The sequence below is a fragment of the Ictalurus punctatus genome, chromosome 2 (assembly GCF_001660625.3).
Source record: "Ictalurus punctatus breed USDA103 chromosome 2, Coco_2.0, whole genome shotgun sequence".
Taxonomy (NCBI): domain Eukaryota; kingdom Metazoa; phylum Chordata; class Actinopteri; order Siluriformes; family Ictaluridae; genus Ictalurus; species Ictalurus punctatus.
Genome location: NC_030417.2, coordinates 37,175,988 through 37,198,784, shown reverse-complemented (window position 1 = coordinate 37,198,784; position 22,797 = coordinate 37,175,988). Strand labels below are relative to the sequence as shown.

The 22,797-nt window shown below is 41.6% G+C and overlaps 1 protein-coding gene across 2 annotated transcripts; it reads right to left on the bottom strand.

Moving 5' to 3' along the window:
• Positions 1 to 362: 362 nt before the first annotated feature.
• Positions 363 to 19,667, bottom strand: si:dkeyp-72e1.9 (syntaxin-binding protein 4). Of its 2 annotated transcripts, none has more exons than XM_017451779.1 (22): positions 19,557 to 19,667; positions 18,023 to 18,096; positions 16,435 to 16,530; positions 14,971 to 15,040; positions 14,085 to 14,159; positions 10,709 to 10,788; positions 10,418 to 10,541; positions 10,173 to 10,314; positions 9,903 to 10,009; positions 9,680 to 9,815; positions 9,496 to 9,562; positions 7,422 to 7,513; positions 7,245 to 7,341; positions 7,042 to 7,169; positions 6,857 to 6,949; positions 5,595 to 5,660; positions 5,289 to 5,477; positions 4,617 to 4,733; positions 4,108 to 4,157; positions 3,907 to 4,016; positions 3,398 to 3,455; positions 363 to 1,635 (listed from the first exon to the last, which is right to left on the bottom strand). In XM_017451779.1, the coding sequence occupies exons 1-22, from the start codon at positions 19,601 to 19,603 to the stop codon at positions 1,572 to 1,574; spliced, it is 2,082 nt and encodes a 693-aa protein (XP_017307268.1). In that variant the 5' UTR covers positions 19,604 to 19,667; the 3' UTR covers positions 363 to 1,571. The 2 variants fall into 2 exon arrangements, with proteins under 2 accessions (XP_017307268.1, XP_017307282.1); XM_017451793.1 differs by having other exon boundaries at positions 10,418 to 10,538.
• Between the last annotated feature and the right edge of the window lie 3,130 nt (positions 19,668 to 22,797).

The following is a 22,797-nucleotide window of genomic DNA, read 5'->3' as shown; positions in this document are numbered from 1 at the left end:
TAATCAATCACCCATCTTTGAAACGTTTTTCCACTGGGACTTGAACATCTATCTAAATATCACAGAAATGTGACCGACGTATATTAGTGTTTCATCACGTACACACTGAAACTCTGGACCGATTATAAAGCTTAAAAATAGTCGTGCTGTTGCGTAACGATTGTTTCTATATATATATATATTTTTTTTTTCCATAGGAGATTTAAAGAGGGAAAAAGCAGAACGTGCGCTTCTTCATGTTTTGCGGTCAGTTAAACAGCCGGGATTTGTTATACAGTAAATCCCCAGGATTTAGGAGTCTCTCTATCCCCCTGCCTCATGCTGGAAACATTCAACACAATATATTTAGTACACACACACACTTCACAGTCTTATACTTCCTTTAATAAAAACAATAAAACCAGCAAAAATACATTTTGGCCACAGATATAGATAGCATAGCATGATTACATATTAGCATTTTTAAAGCACGTGCAATCAGTAATAAATAATAACTTTGAAACACACCCACACACACACACTGTACATTGCACACGTGAACCATAATGGCTGTTACACAGTATCAGGTGTTGAAATGTGTTAAATATGAAACATATTGTTGATTTAGTGCCTTTTTGTTGGTAATCTGGACCATGCATGCTGTGTAGATATAGACGTGCTGGAAAATACTAGAAGTCGTGCGAAGTCAAAATTTAAGTAACACTTTGTATTAAGGTTCCCTCGATGGGCGTCATTCGACACGTTTGTTAACACGAACAAACTCGAAAAAAATTCTGCGTGAAAATTACACCATCGGTAACACGAACGACGGCATTAACAACTGTATTGATTCGTGTTGACAAATAAGTAAATAAATAAACAAACCACACAACGAGCCGAATAATCAGCACCTGAAGCGGACAGGGGAGAGAGATATGATGAACGCTTTTCTGTAGTGCCACTCGCGAGCCCGGACATGATGTAATGAAATTGTTTGCTAATTTATGAACTGAATAATCGGTCAAAGCAGGAGTATTTCATTAACGTTTAAAGAAACGGTAGTTAATACACGTGTTCATTTCTCATTACTTTCGGTGTATTAATGCTATATCTATCCTTTGTTAATGTTCATTAATGCAGCAGATAACGATCGTTAAAGGAACCGTAATGGAAAATGTTATCAGAATCTGTTCTATCAAAACACAGTTGTTGTGTTCAGACAGTGCTGTTCTGGCTGTTCGAGGGAACGTGTTGTATTACTGTAGTATTCATGACGCACGTACTGTAATACGCTGTGTATGTGTGTACGAGACGGTGGTGACGGTGATATTTACATCAAAACCAGTAATAGTGAAGACACTTACAGCTTCTGCTTGCAGTAACGGTTCAGAGTGTAAGATCTCTTAAATATTATAGCACTTTCCAGAATCGTGTGTTGGGGGGGGGACGACAAGGCCCCGCATGGACACCTGATCAAATGTAACACACACTTTAGAATCGAACTGAGTTTAAAGATTAATAATACGTGGATTATTGTTTATCCTCCTCTTGCACTGGTGTTTTGGTGTTTGTGCTTATCTCGCTGAGCTCTTTTAGAGACGTCGAGTCTCTTTAACGTGAAGTCCAGCAAGAGGCGTCTGGGGCTGATGATTCACTCTGTGAGACAAGGACACGACCAATAGTACATGTTAACAACTTCAAATATTAGTTCAGTCAGTAATATTCCCTAAAGAATAGTACAGTCATTGGTATTCCCAATAAAAATAGTATAGTCATTGGTATTCCCAATAAAAAAAAGTACAGTCATTGGTATTCCCAATAAAAAAATAGTACAGTCATTGGTATTCCCAGTAAAAATAGTACAGTCATTGGTATTCCCAGTAAAAAAATAGTACAGTCATTGGTATTCCCAGTAAAAACAGCACAGTCATTGGTATTCCCAGTAAAAATAGTACAGTCATTGGTATTCCCAATAAAAACAGCACAGTCATTGGTATTCCCAGTAAAAATAGTACAGTCATTGGTATTCCCAGTAGAAATAGTACAGTCATTGGTATTCCCAATAAAAAAATAGTACAGTCATTGGTATTCCGAGTAAAAATAGTACAGTCATTGGTATTCCCAATAAAAAAAAAAGTACAGTCATTGGTATTCCCAATAAAAAAATAGTACAGTCATTGGTATTCCCAATAAAAAAATAGTACAGTCATTGGTATTCCCAGTAAAAAAATAGTACAGTCATTGGTATTCCCAATAAAAAAAATAGTACAGTCATTGGTATTCCCAGTAAAAAAATAGTACAGTCATTGGTATTCCCAGTAAAAAAATAGTACAGTCATTGGTATTCCCAATAAAAAAATAGTACAGTCATTGGTATTCCCAATAAAAACAGCACAGTCATTGGTATTCCCAGTAAAAATAGTACAGTCATTGGTATTCCCAGTAAAAAAAATAGTACAGTCATTGGTATTCCCAATAAAAACAGCACAGTCATTGGTATTCCCAGTAGAAATAGTACAGTCATTGGTATTCCCAATAAAAACAGCACAGTCATTGGTATTCCCAATAAAAACAGCACAGTCATTGGTATTCCCAATAAAAACAGCACAGTCATTGGTATTCCCAATAAAAACAGCACAGTCACTGGTATTCCCTAATAATTAATGCATGCACTTGTATTCTTTGTTAAACGTTGTACTCACTTCTATGCCCAGAATAGTGAATACCTCACTAGCATTCCCTAAAAACAGTGCACTTAATGATATTCCCTATCAAACTTGCCACACTCAGTGGTGTTTCTTATAGACATGAATCTTCTCTATGAAGGACTTGTTATAAATATCCAAATGCAGAAATATATTCTGTACTTTCTGATTAGGGGGGAATGAGAAACGCTTAATATAATCCTATTTGCTCGCATTTTATGCGCTTCAGAAATAAGCCTGTCACGGCAGTTTTTAAAGCTTCACTCAGAGCGGCTATGCGGACAGACAGCTCTGCACGCCAGCAGATTATTCTGAGTCTTCTGACAGCGACACGAGCCAAAATGAACCTATTTTTCTCCTCGTCCGGCTGAGTACGCGGCTTCTTCTATAAACTGGCAAGAAAAAATATGAACGTGCTTTTTTCTAAACAAACGGGCCACATAACAAATGACCCGATACTGTAATGAACACTTTATCAAAAACAACTATTCAACAAGTGTTGTTTGCTGTCTAGCTAAGTATTTAGCAGTCACAACAAAGCTTTTGCAGCTGCCATGGCAACCGGCTGCTGCATGAGCTTCTGTCCTACTCCGTATATTAATGTTTAGGTTTACGGCCTAGTCTTTTATGCAGGAAATTAAAAAATGCAGATGTTTATGCAGAAATTCATACAGCACCTGAACACACACTATACAGTACATTGCTGAACTTACTCGACCACACACTCGAACCCTGGACCAGTGATGGATCCTTCTGAGATCTGCGGTAACGCTGCACAGAAAGAAAGATAGATAGATAGATAAATAAATAAATAAATAAAAAGTCACATTCTCTGCTTCATTATTCTTAAAAAAATATTTTATTTGAGAACGCAAACAAGACACTCCATATTTGGGCGTATTGATCTTATTAAAAGGATTGCGTCACCAAAATGTATTTATTTTTTAACCATAGTGCTTTCGATCTCTGGATTCTAACCGATGAACAACAGGAACTTGTTTTGTGGACGTTCCACAACATGTATAATTCGATAGCATTTATGATGCGTCGTTCTTTAATTAAAAACTAAATGTAATGGATGAATAATTATCGTGGTATAAGAGGAATAAAGCACGGACGTTATGGGAAGATAATCATCTCCGGCGTGGTAAAGGTAACTCCGCTGTGCATCGAGTCGCAACACACCACCCCATCATTTTGGTTTTGTGTGTGAGGCACTCACTGTGATCATCTGCACAAAGGGAGCACACCCTCTCCATGAGCTCTCTGGCCTCAGCTATGAGCTGGTGGGTGGAGTCTGAGATTTCCGGACTGTCTGTTGCCGGGGACGACCTGGCGAAAGGGGTGGAGCTCGAAATCAGCACAAGGCGGAGTTTACAGGTTTGAACATTTGTGAACTGTAACTCAATTTCTGGTCACTCACCCGTTCTCCGTCGCAGAGAAACCGCCACTGGTGAGGACTTTATGAACGTTCTGTTTGAAAATGTTTTTTATGAAGATGTATTAACGTATTAAAGAAGCAGTTTTCAATGATTACAGAATTGAAATGAAAATCTTGACGAACAATTCCCTCTGCTCAGCCGGTCCCCTACTATGAACTAAATAAACCTCACAAGTTGCCGTTTAAGGAAAAGGGGCGGAGCTGATTAGTTATTTGGCAAATTTTCCTGCCTGATAAAACTTTAAATAAAGAAACTAGCATTAATGAGAAACTTCCTTTAAGCTATCACTGAAATTATGCTTGCTGGTTTAGAAAAAGTTTGAAATATTACAAAATGCACCTTTAAATTTCATTAACCAATCAGCTTCTTTTTTTCTTTTCTTTCTTTTTTTTTTGCAAGGCATTAGAAATGCCTCTTTTTTTTCCCTCACACAACGATTAATTGTTTGGTGTTAAGCATTATTTACGGTGTGTAATTATGTTTTGTTTACATGAGCAAAGCCCAGCAGCTTTTTATTGGAGATTTCCAGATGTTTCCTCATGAGTTCAGAATTTCGTAGCTGACTGTCGATAATGGAAAGCCTCTTGTTCAGTTCCATCATGTCCTCCTGAAATAATAATAATAATAATAATAATAATAATAATAATAAAAGTCCCATTAATAAAGTGCTTCAGACGTTATACTTAGATATTATATTCAGCAACACTTGGAAGTGTAAATGGTAAAGGAATAAAGTAGGAAAGTATAAAAAAAAAGTGTGGATGGCTGGATGAATGGAGGGACTGAGGGATAGACAGCTGGACAGAAGGATGGATGAATGGAGGGATTGATTGATAGATGAACAAATGGGTAAATAGACAGATGGATGGACTAATGGATGTAGAGATGGATGGAAGGATAGATAAATAAATAGGTAAACTGGCAGATGGAAGGACGGATGGATGATTGGATGGAAGGTTGAATGGAGAAATGGCTGGATGGACAGTTGGAAGGACTGATGGATGAATGAATGGATGGATAATTGGATGGATGGATGGACAGAAGGATGGATGGATAGACAGATGGACATCAGACTACCCCATTGTCTATTATTTTACTATAACAGCTCACCCAGTTGTGTTTTCTTTGCTTTTATTTATATAACTTTAGGCATTTCACTTACGTTTGTCACCTGCAAACTTGTGTGTTTCTTTTCAGCGAGTTGCTCCTTCAGATCTTTGATTTCGGCCTCCAGAAGCCGAATCACCTCCTCATAGTCCTGTTCAGCACTGTTCGCCTGCATCTGAACAGCCTCAGCCTCCTGAAGCATGCTCTTCAACGTCTCATCATCCTCCACTGTGGTTTTGGAGTTCTGAAACAGTAATGGTATACTTGTGTACTTGTGTACTGCATACCTGGATGGAAACCTAGTAGAAATGAGAAGAACTAACATCATACATCAGGAAGACATCATGAACTTTGTGTTTACCTCTGTGGTTTTCTGAATTTCCTCCTCTAGAGATTTTTTACCGGCCTCGGTGTCCTCCAGTAAACCCTGAATAGCAAAATTATCCTTATAAAACATCTCCAGACACCCTCTGCACATAACTTCCACTGTTCCACATACCAAACCAGTTTTATGATGTCATGAAAGTTGGAGGTGTGAACTGGTGGGTAAAGATAGGTGCATCTACTACTATTGTGAGTAGATGATGTAAGTGATGTAATAGATCTTTATTAGCTAAACTGAATGGGCAATAGATAGCTAGATGGATAAATGACGGATGAATGAATGGATGGGTGGATGGATAGATCAATGGACAGGACAGGAAGAGGAATGGACGGAAGGATAAATAACAAATGGGTAGATAGGGTGGAATAAATGGGTGGATAGACAGATGAAGAAATGGATGATAAATAGACAGACAGATAGACAGACAGACACTTATGACAAAGCTGTGTAAATGGTAATGCGTTTAAGTACAGACTGCAAGTAAAGGGATGGATGAAATGATGGATGGACAGACAGATAGATGAACAGGTGGATGGATAGACTGATAGATGGATAGATGGTGGATGGATGGGTGGTTGGATGGATGGATAAATTGGTGGATGTATGTATGTATGGATGGATGTACAGATAGATGCTTGGACTGATGGACTGATGGATAGATGGACAGACAGACAAACAAACAGATGGCTAGAGGGATGGAGGGAAGGACAGATAGATGGATGGATGGACAGACAGACAGACAAACAGACAGATGGCTAGATGGATGGACTGATGGATGGACAGACAGACGGACAAACAGACAGATGGCTAGATGGATGGATGGGTGGACAGTTGGAAGGATGGATGTACTGATGGATGGATGGATGAATGAATGGATGAATGGATGGATGGTTGAATGGGTGGATGAATGGATGGATGGTTGAATGCATGGTTGAATAGATGGATGGTTGAATGGATGGATGAATGAATGGATGGTTGAATTGATGGATGCTTGAATGGATGGATGGATGAATGGATGGTTGAATTGATGGATGGTTGGATGGATGCTTGAATGGATGGATGGATGAATGGATGGTTGAATTGATGGATGGTTGGATGGATGGATGAATGAATGGATGGATGAATGGATGGTTGAATGGATGGTTGTATGGATGGATGGTTGTATGGATGGATGAATGAATGGATGGATGAATGAATGGATGGATGAATGAATGGATGGTTGAATGGATATATCTCACCTTTAGCTGGTGCATCTGTGTTTGCCGTTGCTTCAGCTCAGTCTGAAACGGCTCCATCTCCTCACTGCTGTAACTGCACTCTGATTCACCCGTCTGGACGAGAGAAAATTGTTTCCTCAACAAGTTGTACATGGCTGGAAGTATAAATTCTACTAATAAAAAATCCATCAGCATTATGGACTTACAGGTGAGTGGAAGGCTGACGTGTCCATCAAACTCGCCGCCTCATGATAGGAGAACATGAAGGGTCCCTGCACAAGCCCCGCCTCCTCCAGCTTATCGTGGTACACGTTACGTGTGGCCTCCACAAACTCTGATTAAAGGAGAAAAGCTAGTTGTAGGCACAGAATATCATCAACATTTACCGCATTTATGGGAGAATATTCACCTCCGTAAGACACCGTCCCTTGAGGATCTGTGGACAAACTCTCTCTGATTCTTCTCCTCTTCTCCTCTGTGACGTCCAGCCCGAGGTAAGACAGAGCCTGAAGACAGATCCATAAACAGCGGCCTGTTAGCATCCGTGTTCATATTCTTAAGGTCAAATTCAGCTCTGCAGGCTCACCAGGTCGAGTTTCTCTGATCGCAGTCGTACGTGGGGGTCCAGCGAGACCTTCGGTTTGGACGTGGCGCCGTTGCTCTGTGTGGTCAAGGCTGCTGAGAAATCAGAACACACCGCACAGTCAGAACATCGGCTGTACACAACAGCCACTGGCTAAGAGAGAGAAGAGAGATGAGAGAGATGAGAAGAAAGAGAAAATAACAGGGATAAAGGAGAAAGTGACTGGAGACGAGAACAGCAACAACAGGGCAAAAGAGAAAAAAGAATGAGAGATGAGAGGAAATAAAATAAAAAATGAGCAAAAAGAGGGATTAGAGAGAGAAGGGAGAAAAAGACAAATTTGAACAGAGAAAAAGGGAGGACGGAGGAAAAGTGAGAATAGATTTAAGCTAAAGAGAAGGGAAAGAGTGGAAAATAACCGGAAGGAAAAAGGAAAAACAATAAAAAAAGTCACAAAAATAATAGGGGACTGATGGACGGATGGACAGACAGACAGACAGACAAACAAACAGATGGGTAGATGGATGGATGGATGGAAGAACAGATAGATGGATGGACTGATGGACAGACAGACAAACAGATGGGTAGATGGATGGATGGATGGACAGACAGAAGGACAACAAACGGATGGCTAGATGGATGGATGGATGGATGGAAGGGCAGATAGATGGATGGACTAACGGATAGACGGACGGACAGACAGACAAACCAACAGATGGGTAGATATATGGATGGATGGATGGATGGAAGAACAGATAGATGGATGGACTGATGGATGGATGGATGGATGGAAGAACAGATAGATGGATGGACTGATGGATGGATGGATGGACGGACAGACAGACAGACAGACAGACAAACAGATGGGTAGATGGATGGATGTACAGGCAGACGGACAAATAGACAAAAAAAAAAGAAGAAGAGAAAGAATGAAAAATAACCGTTGGACCAGGAGAGAAAACGAGGGATAAGAGACAAGAACAAAGTCAAGATAAGGAAAACCCTAGACATAAAAAAGGAATAAGAAAGACAAGAACAGAGGAAAAAAAAATACAAAAACATGAACGGAACAAAAAAGGAAGCGGTGAGTCTGAGAGGATGAGAGCAGAGGCACTGAAAACGCTTAAAAGTGCAGAATAAATATTTAATTAGCAGGAATACAGGAAGTGGAGCGCGAAGATGGAATACGCCGTGTCTGAAACTGCGCCACGCACTAGACAGTGCACTATTCTCAGAGTCGGCCATTTTGTCGCGGTGTCGGAAAACAGACATGGCGGATGCTTCTGAACACTGAGCTTGACACTGGTATAAAAAAGAAGTGACTGTGTTTACCTGTTCTCACACACACACCGAACTGAGACGTGTGTGTGTGTGTGTGCTTCTGAAGGACAGCTACTGAGGCGTGGAGAACAGGATTACTATCGAGGAGAATTGCTCATTACTCCGTACCAAGAACAGGACATGAAGAGAGAACCCGAGAGCGTGTCGAGGATTGTCAGCGCAGGTGTATTTAAATCCTTCGGTCCTCCACAGATGATTGATAGTTGTCACGTAGTTGTTTTTTTAATCCATAGAAGTCGCACGACAATTTCTACCGTTAAGATTTTTCATCATACATCACAATGATTTTTTCTTTAAACTTTATAAAAAAAAAAAAAAATAATAAAATAAAAATCTTCATATACCTCTTTTTTCCCCCACCACTATGTCTCTAAATGTTGCTCGTCACGAAGCGTAAGAATCCTACGTCTTGAAGATGTTAAAAAAAAAAAAAAAAAAAAAAAAAAACCCCTGTTACAAAGCACTGACACTGGAGACTCCTTCTCTCCGTCATCTCCTGACAGAAAAATCCACCACATCAACACCTACACACTAATTTCAATCCACGCAGGTGGAGCATCGAGTCCCTGTGAACGATCTACTCCCATAGAACCGTGGTCGAAAGACGGATTCGCCTGAAAACTAAGCAGCACCTTCTGACCCATCGGAATCGGCCACAGATATCGAAGCGCGCCGATACTTCTCCCGCTGGCGCTTTACAACCGGCACTTATTTGATCGTGATGGTGACGTAGTACCTGATGCGTGAATGTCTGCGGGACTGATGTCCGGCGAAGACGACGGTGCCGTGTCCTCCGGTCGAACCTGTGCGAAAACAAACATACGACCGGACGTTAAAACGATCCGGAAAACTCGCACTGTCGTCGTATTTCGCGCCGGAGAAAGGAAAAAAAAAGGGCTGTTCTTTTAACCCGGGCTCACCTCAGGAGAGGTGACGTGCACTTTTAACCTGCCGTATCTGTTCGCCCCGGCTCGCTGAACTCCACTGTGTAACGACGTGCTGCAGGGGAAATGGCCTTTCCCTGGAATGAAGGCGATTTCCACCATCGGCTCACGGCTTCGGGGGAAACACGGGCGGAGAACTCGCTTACGCACGGATCGCTCATAAACAGCTCGTACGCCGTGTCGTGACGTCAACGCTTACCTGAGTTTCGCTCTGTTGATGGCGCTTTTGGCCTCCTCGTGCGTGACTCCGATCAGAGACTCCTTGTTAATAGCGATGAGCTGATCTCCTGCTCGGAGTCGTCCATCCTGCACGCAAACACCTCAAGTTCTAATCCACACGCCCAGCGTAATGTCGGACGCTAAAATGCAAAACCCCTCAGACCTCTACCTCTATGTTACACGTAATGTTGCAGTCTCTGTATTCTCGTTACATATATACTTATTTGAATGTAAATTGAGCGCGTGTTACCCGCTGGCAGTCTCCTCCTGACATCACTTCCTGTATGAACACGGCCGGGCCGTCTGGTCTGTTAGAACCTCCGCTGACTGAGAGACCCAGAGTGCCGGAGCGAACCACTGAGATCAGCTGGATCACACCTTCACCTGGGTGACTGCACACACACACACACACACACACAAACAAAATAATGCATGCATACACACTTTCTCACCGATATGAAACAGTGTGTGTGTGTGAGAGAGAGGTGGAGATACCTGAGAGAGCGCAGTAGCTGTCCCGTGTTATTGTACACATTCTGAGTCGACGCTGGACTAAGCAGCAGAGGACTCTGGGACCTGGACGAAGACCCTGATGACGTGCTGTCCAAATATCTGCCTGCTTTAACACAGGAAACCAAAATGTCCAAACTTGATATGATATCAAACATATCAAATTGTGTGAATTTTTGCGATTGTGCTGAATTAAAAGTAAATAAAAAAAAATAAATGGCTATAGGGTTAAAAGTAGCACAGACTGGGACGTGTGGAGAGAAAGATGAGACGTACTGTGCTGAATGGGGGAGTTCCTCGTGGAGCCAGTACTGCCGTTGGAGCCGTATTTCTCCATCAGCTCGGCAAATTCTTTCCTTGAAAAGAAATAAAGAGAAAATACCATTAAAACTTATTTAGAGCTGTGGGTTATTTAATGTGCAAAGCTGTGGAATGAGTGAATATTTGAACTCCAGGGGGATTCCACAGGACCAAATTGCTGTAAAAATAAATAAATAGATTTTTATTATTTTTTGTACAATCTCAGATTCCAGCTTTTGGAAAATTCTCTTTTCCAAAAATTCTTTTATTATCAGTTACCCGCCATCTAACTGTTTCCATCCAACTACCTTCATCAACCTACCTCCATCCAACCATCTCTATCCATCTCTTTCCTTCCAACTTTATCAAGCTACCTTCATCCAACTGCCTCTACCCAACCACCTGCATCCAACTGTCTCTCTCCAGCAGTTTCAATCCAACAACCTCCATCAGACCATCTCATGCAACTACTTCAGTCCAACTGCCTCCATCCAACCATCTCTTCCTACTACCTCAATCCAACTGTCTGTATCCAACAATCATCCAGCTGTACTGTATCTATCACCTACTTCCATCCAACTGCCTCTATCCAACTGTCTCTATCACCTGCCTCCATCCAAATGCCTCCATCCAACTCTGTCTATCCAATTGTCTTCATCCAGTAGGGTTCACTGCATCCATCCACCTACCTCCTCATTCAACTACTATCTAGACCCCCAACTGGATCCAAATGGAAAAGCCTAAACATAACATCTACCTAGATTCAACTCCCTCCATCCTATTGCAATTGCATTCATTCAACTATCCAACTACTTCCATTCAACCATCTCATCCACCTACCTCAATCCAACTGTCTGTATCCAACTGCCTTCATCTAGCTTTTCTATCACCTACTTCATTCCAATTGCCTCTGGCTAACTACCTCCATCCAACTGTCTCTATCACCTGCCTCCATCCAAATGCCTGCATCCAACTCTGTCTATCCAATTGTCTATCCAATAGGGTTCATTCAACTACACCAATTCAACCATCTCATCCAATTACCTCAATTCAGCTGCATCCATCCACCTACATCCTCATTCAACTAGTATCCGGACCCCCAAATGGATCCAAATGGAAAAGCCTAAACATAACATCTACCTCCATCCAACTCCCTCCATCCAATTCCAATTGCGTTCATTCAACTATCCAACTACTTCCATTCAACCATCTCATCCACCTACCTCAATCCGACTCCCTTCATCTAGCTTTTCTATCACCTACGTGATTCCAATTGCCTCCAGCTAACTACCTCCATCCAACTGTCTCTATCACCTGCCTCCATCCAAATGCTTCCATCCAACTCCCTCCATCCAACATTGTTTCTCATAAAACAGTGAATATGCACGATATATTTAACATTTTTCTTTATTCTGTAAAGTCTGAGGGCTTTTTAATCATACACACAAGTCCTACAGCTGTGTTCATGTCTGTTACCCATCCGTTCACACCAACAAGTGACGAGTGACGCATGACACTTGTCTCTTGTAAGCATGTAGCAGGGCTTAAATATGCAATAAAAATCTGAAACTAAAGTTGTAAGTGTGGAACTGATGAAACGTCAGACCGCACAGACTGATAGGAATAGTGGGTGGGCAGTGGTTAAGACAGTACAGTCCTGATCAGAAGGTCAAGGGTTCAGAAATCCCAGTGCTACCAACCTCCCACTATTGGGCCCTTGAGCACGGCCCTTAACCCTCAACTACCCAGTTGTATAAAATCTGTAAAATGTATATCAAATAGGAATAAAGGTCAGTCGAGGTGACTGGAATTGTATTATCCCGATGACCTTTCTGATTACGTCATTCTGAACGCCTCAAAAGCAAAACATCTTTGAGATGAAAACACGAGTCCTGTCATCTTATTACGCCAAACATTGGGAAATGACCTGGATGGCGGCAAACCTTCATACCACGTGGGAGATCTTTAATCCTCTAAACACAGGTTAAAGACAGAGCACGGATTATAGACTCCGGACTCATCTCATCAGCTTAGTTTCCCTGCAATCTGCTCTCTTTCTCCTGTCATACATACTCCAGAACAGAGAAAGCTCATTCCATTGTAGTGAATGTTGTGGTTTCCTAGGCTGCTTATACGAAAGACACATTTATAATTATTTTTATTACTACAACAATGGGCAACTTCCCTAAAGCTAGCTAGCTTGCATTAGCTTGCTGATAAATACACCAGCTAGAGTTGGAACACGGCGCTGCCGTTGGAGTATGTTAGCTAAACACTGATCTCTAGCTAGCTAATAGCTCCTTAAAGCAAGGTATTAAATATAACTAATAGTATAGGCTAGTGTTACACCAAGGGCTTGTCACTGTAGTTGGTTAATGTAAATAGCTAAATAGTTAGCTAGATTGCTAGTTACCTACAAACTATAATGCTATAAACTTGATATAAGTATAATACCGCGTAGTAACATACAGAGCTCTCAAATGATTGGCCACTGGATTTAAGTCAAGGGAACTGGACGTGGGTCGAATCTCGAAGATGTTTATCATTTGTGCTGATGTAACTGAGGAACCTCGCCACAAACTTAGCGAAAAGGGTTTTCAGTTCATCCCTCTGGGATAAACCTAAAGGGTTTCACGTATGGCAGGCGGAACTCTGTGTTAAGAACTTTTAACCAGCCAAAGAACCCTCGAGGAACGCATTTTAGAGATCAAAAAGAAAATTCAATCCTTCAGAGACGCTCATAAAACAAGGTTTCCGCAGGGGTTCTTTGAATGGCTAACTTTCCCAGCTTTCCAACGAGGTTCAGTTTGAACCCTTTCAGAAAGATGTTCTCATTTCGAAGGTTCTACAGTATATAGAACCTTTAAGGATTCCCTCAGATAGATGGACAAACTGTTTAGAGTGCTAGACGGAACCTTTCTTTCTAGGAATGCAAGGATGATGTTCTGGATTGTTCATCATCGCTTGATTGGCTCACTCATGCCCGCTCGCCACGCCCACTGACCACAGTTTTCACCCTTTGCACCGCCATCTAGCTTGGTGTAATAATTATACATGTCTGTATAGGTTGCACTGTGTTTGGTTGAGACATCATGCTTCTGCTCATGTATGCTTTCCACCAACTGCATATTTGTTTAAAATTATTATTGACAATTATTCTTTGCAAATCAGGGCTCCAGTGTTTAGTAATGGAGTCTTAAACAATAAGGACCAGCTAAGAAAAAGACTAGTGTACTAGTGTTTCATTACTGATGAAATAAAAACAGCTCTTGGTTACATACTCAGACTACTGGATTCATCTGTGTGTGTGTGTGTGTGTGTGTGTGTGTGTGTGTGTGTGTGCGTGTCTTACCGAGCTTCCTCATCTCGCGCTATCAGAAGACGCATGTGGTTTGTGGACGAAGCTGCTCTAAGAATATCCACCGCTCTGGAGGAAAAGCAAAAGTCAGAATTCACAATTCAAGGATGGATAAATCGACAGACGGATGTTGGATGGATAAACAGCTGGATGGATGGATCGATATTGTAGATTTGACTTTTGCGCACACTGCAAAGGCCTTTTAGTTACATTTTATTGATCTGAATTGAAAGATGTTCTACAAATAAAGGTATCGTTTATGTTATCCTTACAAGTAATTATTATGTGATTCATATACAGTTACCGAGTTTAAATCACTGTAATCATTGCCGTAAAACCTTAAAGCGCACCTGTTATGGTTTTTGAAACGTGCCTAATTTTGTTTTAAAGGTCTCATACGATGGATTTACGTGCACCCGAGCTCTGAAAACACTTTAACGTGCTCAGCATTTAAACTGCAGCGTTATCTTTTTCGCCCCGGTGTCACAAACGACTCGTTAAATGATCCGTTCTAAATGATTCGTTCTAAACTCCTCCTTTCAGAGAGCATACTCTGCTCTGATCGGTCAGACGTCCCAGTCTGTCGTGATTGGTCTAACGCTGTTACCGGGCAGCCGATGAAGACAAGAGGTGGGGTTTATTGTTACGAACCTACGTACAGGAAGTAAAGTCTGGAATCACTAACGAGTCGTTTCGGCTGTTCAGAATCGATTCCTTCTTTTAGGAGTCGATAACTCCGTTTGTCGTGCGCTTTGATTTTTGAAACTTTGCAGGCTTTTTACATTCACAAACAGCTACGTATATCACACGCTACATGAAAGGGAATATCTGAAAAACCGCCATAGGTGCACTTTAAAGCTTGGTCTGTAATGAAACTCACCTCTCACTCGTTACACCAATCAAACTTTCTCCATTCACCTCCAAGATCTGATCTCCAGGCTGTAGTTGTCCTAAAAAAACAACAACAACAACAACAACAAAAAACAATGGGTGTGTTTACATGTACTTGATATTGTAATCACATATGATCCTAAATACGTAAAGTATCACCTTCGTAGTCGCAACCCAGCAATTACCTGACCAAACTCTAAAATGTACAGGACTATGCTCTATTCTAGAAACATCTCTCCAGATGTAGGTCAGGTTCACCTCAAGGTGCTCTTTTTATATCGCTTAAGTGAAGCCGTGTCAGAACCGTTCAACATCACTTCGCTCATTTTTAGAGGTGAACAGGAAAAGAGAGCGCTCCACGGATTCCCAGTGTGTAAACATTACGCTGCCATTTGAATCAGTTTTATTCGATCGTTTGTTCTTTGATCGGTTGTGTCAGGTTGTGCAGTCCTGCCTGGCCTCCTCTGAAGCAGCAGAGCAAACAAACTACAGATCAGATGGACAAACACAAGACCCTCAAGCCCATGGCCAATGGGCCGTATTTAGAGTAAGTCCAAAAGTAACGTCTACGCTTACTCCGGGAAAGTTTCTCGTCTTCAGAGTAGGGTTACGCGCCTGCTTATTTTTCAGTTTACTTTCCAGCCTCCTTGTTTCATCGAGTGCGGCTCTCTTTAATTTCATTCAGAACTTATCCAGTCTCCGAGATACGTCATGTAATGTCACCTCGGATATCCTTTGTGCAAAATAAAACATCGACAGACTTTAACGCGACCACACTTTTAATTAATTAATAGTCATATTTTGTATATAGCCACTAAACCATGGTGGCTTAGTGGTTAGCACGATGGCCTCGCATCTCCAGGGTTGGGGGTCGGGCACTCCGGTTTCCTCCCCCAGGTCCAAAGACATACGTAGTAGGCTGAATGGCGTTCCCAAATTGTCCATATGCCCATAATTTGTGAACGTGTGTGCGATTGTGCCCTGTGATGGGCTGGCCCACCATCCAGGGTGTCCCCCGCTTCGAGCCCCAAGTTCCCTGGGATAGCCTCCAGGTTCCTCTGCGACCTTGTGTAGGATAAGCGGTGCATAAAATGGACGGATGGATGGATTTAAGCATATAATATTGGCCTCAAATGGCATTCCAGATTGTATTTCCAGCCTAAAAGCTTCTATTCAGCATGGCATATTGTGTTTACATCAAATAACAGAAAGTCGCACCTGGGTTTAACACAATGCGGTTAAGCTCGGTATCGCACGTGACTGACACACGCATCTGTTTTACTAAAACTCCGCCCTGTCTCCGTCTCTCGTGTAACTTCTGAAGCGCGTTTAAGTATGTACTTACCTCTGAGGTCTGAATTCTGTAATAAAGCATGCTTAACTTAACTGAGGCCAACAAAACTGCAACCACAGACCAGCAATTAGCTTCATTCTAACAGCAGCAATAACATACCATCAGTGGCGGCAAGGCCACCTGGTAAGATCCTCTTCACATAAACTCCAAATTCCTCTCCTGTTACTTCCTTCACACCACCAATGACTTTGATACCTGAAGCAGGAAGAAAGGGTGAGGATTGAAATCGTGGAGAGAACGTTTGTGATATTAGATACTAGCATGTGCTGTGCTGCTCAGTAAGCAACGCGTATAGTAAGTTCCCACTAACTAACACAGCTCAAAACATCTCCAGTATAAATCCACCTCTTACACATAGATGACTTAAACCGTGTCTGAAACGACGCACTATTTTTAAGGCTCTTCCATTTTGTCTTGCCATCCAAATACATATCGTAAAAAATGTCCACATGGGCTTCCGTGTGGTAGCCGTTTTTCAAACCATAGCAAACTCTGATGGCCCCGCCACTTCTGCCATATAGATTGGAGGAGCTTCTAGTACATCGTCTGCGCAGGGACAGTACCGGGGCAGGTGAGTTCGTGGGCCGCACCACCTCCAGGTACCACTTTAAACACAAAGCTCTTTTATATAGTATCTTTAATGGGGAAATAAATACAGGAACTGATTATGTTTACAGAATCCAGGTGTAAGCTGTGCAGAACCTAAACGCCCTTCATCATCATCGTCATCGTCATCCCAAGGTCGACCTTCCAAAGCGAGGATAAACTTCAGAAGTACGCCGATATTTAACAATAATATATCTCATTCCTCTGGCTTATGTTCCTTACACCGGTGCGTCATTTAAGCCTTACGGATTTCCCCTTCTAACATAATTAAAATGCAGACACACCGTAAAAGCTCAAATGTTTCTCTCTGAAAGTTTGTGGATGTCGTATAATGCATTCCGCTGTCTATGTGCATGAGTGTGTGCGATTGCGGTGGGTTTAATACACGGTGATGTTGATGGACTGAGTGTGCGCTGTAAGCAGAACAGTGTTAAGGAGCTTAGTGCTGTCTCTCAGAGCGCCGTATAAATACAACAAAGAGAATGCAAGCCTTCTGGCTTAAAATTGTGTGTGTGTGAGTCAAAATAACTACAGTGTGTGAAACTTTAGAGCACCACGTGCACTGTTAGATGGATGAAATAAAAACAGTTCTTGGTATAGATACAATATATGACCAGTGGGTTGTGGACACCTGTCCATCACGCCCATATGTGTTTGTTGAACATCCCATTCCAGATTTATTCCCCCTTTGCGCTTATAAAAAGCGCCACTAGACTGGGAAGTCTTTTACGCGCTAGATTTTTCGAGCGTGGCTGTGGGGATTTGTGTTCCTTCAGCTGCAAGAGCATTAGTGTTCAAGTAGGGGCCCACGTACCACCTGCGGTAGTCGTGACATTCATATCGGCAGCATGACTTTTCTTTTTTTTTTTTACTGACGTGCACACACACCTCTCGTAATTACGAGATTTCCGACAGGATTTGAAAGCAGCGTCAGGCTTCTAATTACACACACCTGTTTCCCATGCACTTTAATCACTCAGTGTATACAGTATATTCCATTCATTCGGTTCGTCACATCGTTCTTGTTGGTCAACACATGGAGAGAAACCATACTAAGGGCTGTTTCCCCGAATATTCTTACCTAATCCAGTCTCACAGTCTGAAAACTGCATCAGATGCACTGTCCGATCTACTTCATTTGGCCCCATCAGCGTCCTGCACAGAGAGAGCGAGAGGGCGGAGAAATATTTACTCTTGTTATACTGTGGAGAATTCTTTATTCCCATCAAGTCCATTTTTAAAAATCTCTGAACAGTGTCCTTCCTCGCTGACCCGATGTCAACTGCCACCAGCTGTACCATGTCCATCACCACCATAGTGAAATTCTTTTTTAGGGGGTTGAGGTCAGAGCACGGGGTCAGCCATGATACAGCGCCCCCTGGAGCAGAGAAAGTTAAGGGCCTTGCACAAGGGCCCAACAGTGGCAGCTTGGCAGTGCTGGGGCTTGAACCCCCGACCTTCCGATCAGTAACCCCAGCGCCTTAACCACCACGCCACCACTGAAACCCTGACCAGGATAAAGTGCTCACTGAACATGAATTTTAACCACACCTCATCACAAATACATTCACTCAAAGTCCATCATCCAAAGGATAACTGATAAACATTTGAACAATACACTGCAAATCATTACAAAATACACTTACAAAAGGCACTTATCCAAGACTTATCCAAGAACAGTTTGTGGGTGAGACCTGGAACAAAAACCCAGTGAGTGTTGCCCATTGAGTCAGGCACACACGCTACGGTACACCGATTAAAACAAAATATTGTGATAATACTTTTAACTGTGTGACAATTTTATACACCCAATATCCATCTTCAGTTTGGCACAAGTGCGCCCCTACTGTATACTGTACTGTAAATCACTGACAATCATCTTTGAAATATATATATATATATATATATATATATATATAATGATTAATTACAATAGTACAGAAAAATATACAAACATATAAATAAAAGCTGAGGTGGGATGTTAAGCCTCGGTGTGATTACATTTGCACAATTTGTATGATTAATAATTTTTTTGTTTATTTGTTTGTTTTAAAAGAGCGTCTCACTTAAATGTATTACGACTGTATTGAAGTCCAATACCAGCACTGTGAGCTCTGGGCTGCGCACAATTTGCGCAGTCACACGCACACTGATCTGCCGGGAGTTACAGAAACTATATTATATTTGTACAATCCAACCTCTCGCTGTAGATTTAGATAAATCACCACGAATAATGAGCGGACAAAGATTCAACTCCGTTCCTGTGAACATTTTTCTATTAAATGCACTTTGACTAAATTGAGGTTTGCGCTCATGTCTGCGCATTTTTAACGCACAGCTGATGCTCCGCGCGTCGCCACCGACGGTTGAGGGCTGAACTCACCGTTAGTTTTTGAGAAAGACACAAAAACACGTTGTATTTACACGATTTTAAAGTGAAATTGGGTATATCACACGCACGTACATTCATTTCCGGATTTAAAAGCGCATTCTCATAGATATATCTAGATATATCTGCCAGCGTTTAAACCCCACAGTACTCACTGCAAAGCTGCATTCAAACGCATGTGTCTTTTAATGAACTATCACCTCAAACAAGAGTAATCTTACTTTACCTGCTTATGATGACAGCTCCTTTAAACATGACGGAAAACGTGGGCATCTCGGATGAAATAGTGTGTGTGTGCAGGGTACAGCTCTGCTCCAACCTGTTCCAGCCCCTCTAATCCCCCCCCCGCCCAATCATCATCATCATCATCACCATCATCATCATCATCATCCTCAACATCACTTTAAGTTTTATCGCAGATTAACATTTTATACAACAAGGCAAGGAAATTTTTTTGCTATGTTATGAATGTGAAGAATCTCCACATTTGTTGAACATAGTACAAAAGAGGATGAGGGTTGACCATTAAATTAGCCTTCCTTCTGACCGGTCACTCAAATAACCACTCTTTACAGCCGTGATGAGGAGAAAAGCATCTCAGAGGGCCAAAATCAATTCCTTCCTGTTCTTGACAGTTCAAGATTGGAAAAAATACAAATAAACATTGCCTGGTTTTACCTGATTACTTTTCCCAATCTTCTTTTCAATCCTAGAGTATAATATCCTTATAAAACATTACAAGGGAAAAATATTGACATTTTTTGTTTTGTCCCGTCCCCCCCATCATACAACACACAGGACACACCACCTCTTATGTAATTTGGAGATTCGCCAAATCCTCCCAATTTTGAGGAAAAACCTATTTAATCTCCATTCCGCTTGTTTCAACTGTGTGCCCGTCGCTATATCTGTCTCTCTGTCTGTCTGCTTACACACCACGCATTACCCGTACAACATTTAACCCCTGTTGTTCCACTAACAATCTAATATTCACTACATGCTGCGGCTGTACAGTGCACAGACGTCAGCTGTACCCGTACATGTACACAGAGTCTTTGTGTAATGGACAGACAGACAGACAGAATGGCCAGGTGTCCACTATTCAACCTGCACAATGTTACCGAACAACAGAAGGTGTTCATACAGATCACCATCATCGGGCCGACACATGGCAAACACAGGGCATCTCTACTGACCCAAATAGAGACAGCATGACACATTCATTTAAACACTCGTGCAACAACGAGGAGCAAAAAAACCTTCTTTTGCACCAGTCTTTCAGTTTATTAGGTGTTTGCAGAAAATCCTGGCACTGCTCCAGTGGCTCAACTTTAAAAATTTTAACCAAAAGGTTATAATAAGAATGGGGCACGTTCGCCTCACACCTCCAGGGTCAGGGGTTCGATTCCCGCCGTGGCCCTGTGTGTGCGGAGTTTGCATGTTTCCTCCGGGTACTCCGGTTTCCTCCCCCAGTCCAAAGACATGCATGGTAGGATGATTGGCGTGTCTAAAGTGTCCGTAGTGTATGAATGGGTGTGTGAGTGTGTATGTGATTGTGCCCTGCGATGGATTGGCACCCCGTCTAGGGTGTACCCCGCCTCGTGCCCGATGCTCCCTGGGATAGGCTCCAGGTTCCCCGTGACCCTGAAGAAGGATAAGCGGTATAGAAGATGGATGGATGGTTACAATAAGATTTGGAGAGAATGGGACACCATTACTAGCGTCACATTAGTGCTTACAATACGCAAAAAGCAGTTATTTTACACACCGTGTTAATGCTGTTTGGCTTTTGTTTTTGTACACTCATACTTAGTGATGTTTGACTTTACTCTTCTGGACCTCTATACTGTACTGCCATTGTTTATAACGGCGCTATCCGATGTCACCCAGAAGAGTACGGGCTCCATTTTGAGTCAAGGTTTGTTCCTCCTGTCCTCTCAGGGAGTTTTACCTTGTCACTGTCGCTTGCGGTTTGCTTATTAGCGTATGAGTATCTAAACCTACATCCCGATTTCTGTAAAGCTGCTTTGTGACTATTGTTAAAAGTGTTTTAGAGATAAATTTGGATCATTTGGTTATCCTTGTTTATATGGGAAAACTGGACATGACAGTCATACAAGAGCTTCGTAGCTTTAGCCTCTATGTGATCGTGTGTATATAAACGTGACCAATCACACTTTCTCTCTCTCTCTCTCTCTCTCTCTCACACACACACATATAATTTTTCTTCCTCCCACCATGGCAACTATCCACTGCCTCAGAACTTTAATCACTGAATCTGCGCAGTGCTTGGTTATGAGATTATAGGATTAAAATCCAGTCTGCTTTGAGGAGAGTGATTTGTTCTCTCTCTTTCTCTCTCTCTTATCATTCAACCCATTGTCTTATTCAGAACGAAAGCATACAGATGGGTGTATGATGGATGTATCCAGAGAGAAGCTCTCTGTGATTGGTTCCCATCTTACACGACTGGTTAAAGTCTGGTTTGTGCTTTGTCAGAGATGCTCCGAAAAACCACAGGAAACAAACGTCTTAAAGTTTGGATGGTTTTTCAGAAGGACTAAACAGGAAGTAGTACTAGGTAAAAGTTCCCATCATGGTCATATGTCAATTAGTGCCAATCGTGGCCCATGCCTCTATAACTTTGCTTTGCAAAATGCTCTTCTGACCTTCCAGATGTGTGGGAATGGAGGACAAACCAGGTTTGAATATGGTGATTTGATATGGAGAGGCTAAGGAGTTCTGCCCTCTATAGGCAGGTAGAGGAAGTGCACACTGATCCGTCTATTTCAAAACGAGCTCGTTTTCCAGAAGGCCATGCTGGACATTTTTAATGTCTCAGAATCTTTAAGCTTTCTCTGAAGGCCTAGAGGATTTAAAGAAGTATCTTTGGTACTCCTTACACTCCAGCTACTGTGGCATGGATCAATTAAAAGCAACTGCTGTGTACATAGCAGACATTTGTAATGCGAGAACATGTCTGATCTTGATTTGAGGTCAAATAAAAACCTATGTGAAAGCATTGGATTAATGCTGTTATATTATTATTATTATTATTATTATTATTATTATTATTATTATTATTATTATTATTAATATTAAAATATGGAAAAAGTATAAACAGTACAGCAAAATCCTTCAAAAGAACATATCCTTGTGCATTATCTTAATAATAATTATGCTATTTAACATAATTATGCGATTACATTAGTAGGCTAATTAAGTAACTGGTTTACGTTCATGATTTTAGCATCTACCATCCAAGCTGAGATTAATTTTTGCTCTTATCTCTGTGTGAAATTAGAAGTGTTTCAATATAGATACGTATGTCTCAAAACTTTCTGTTGTTTGAAACCATTTAACACTATGTTCCACGTCATAATCTCAACATTTTTCATTCATTCCTCTTTATCGTCCTGGTCATTATGGACCTGGAGTCTATCCTGGGAACACTGGGTGTGAGTCAG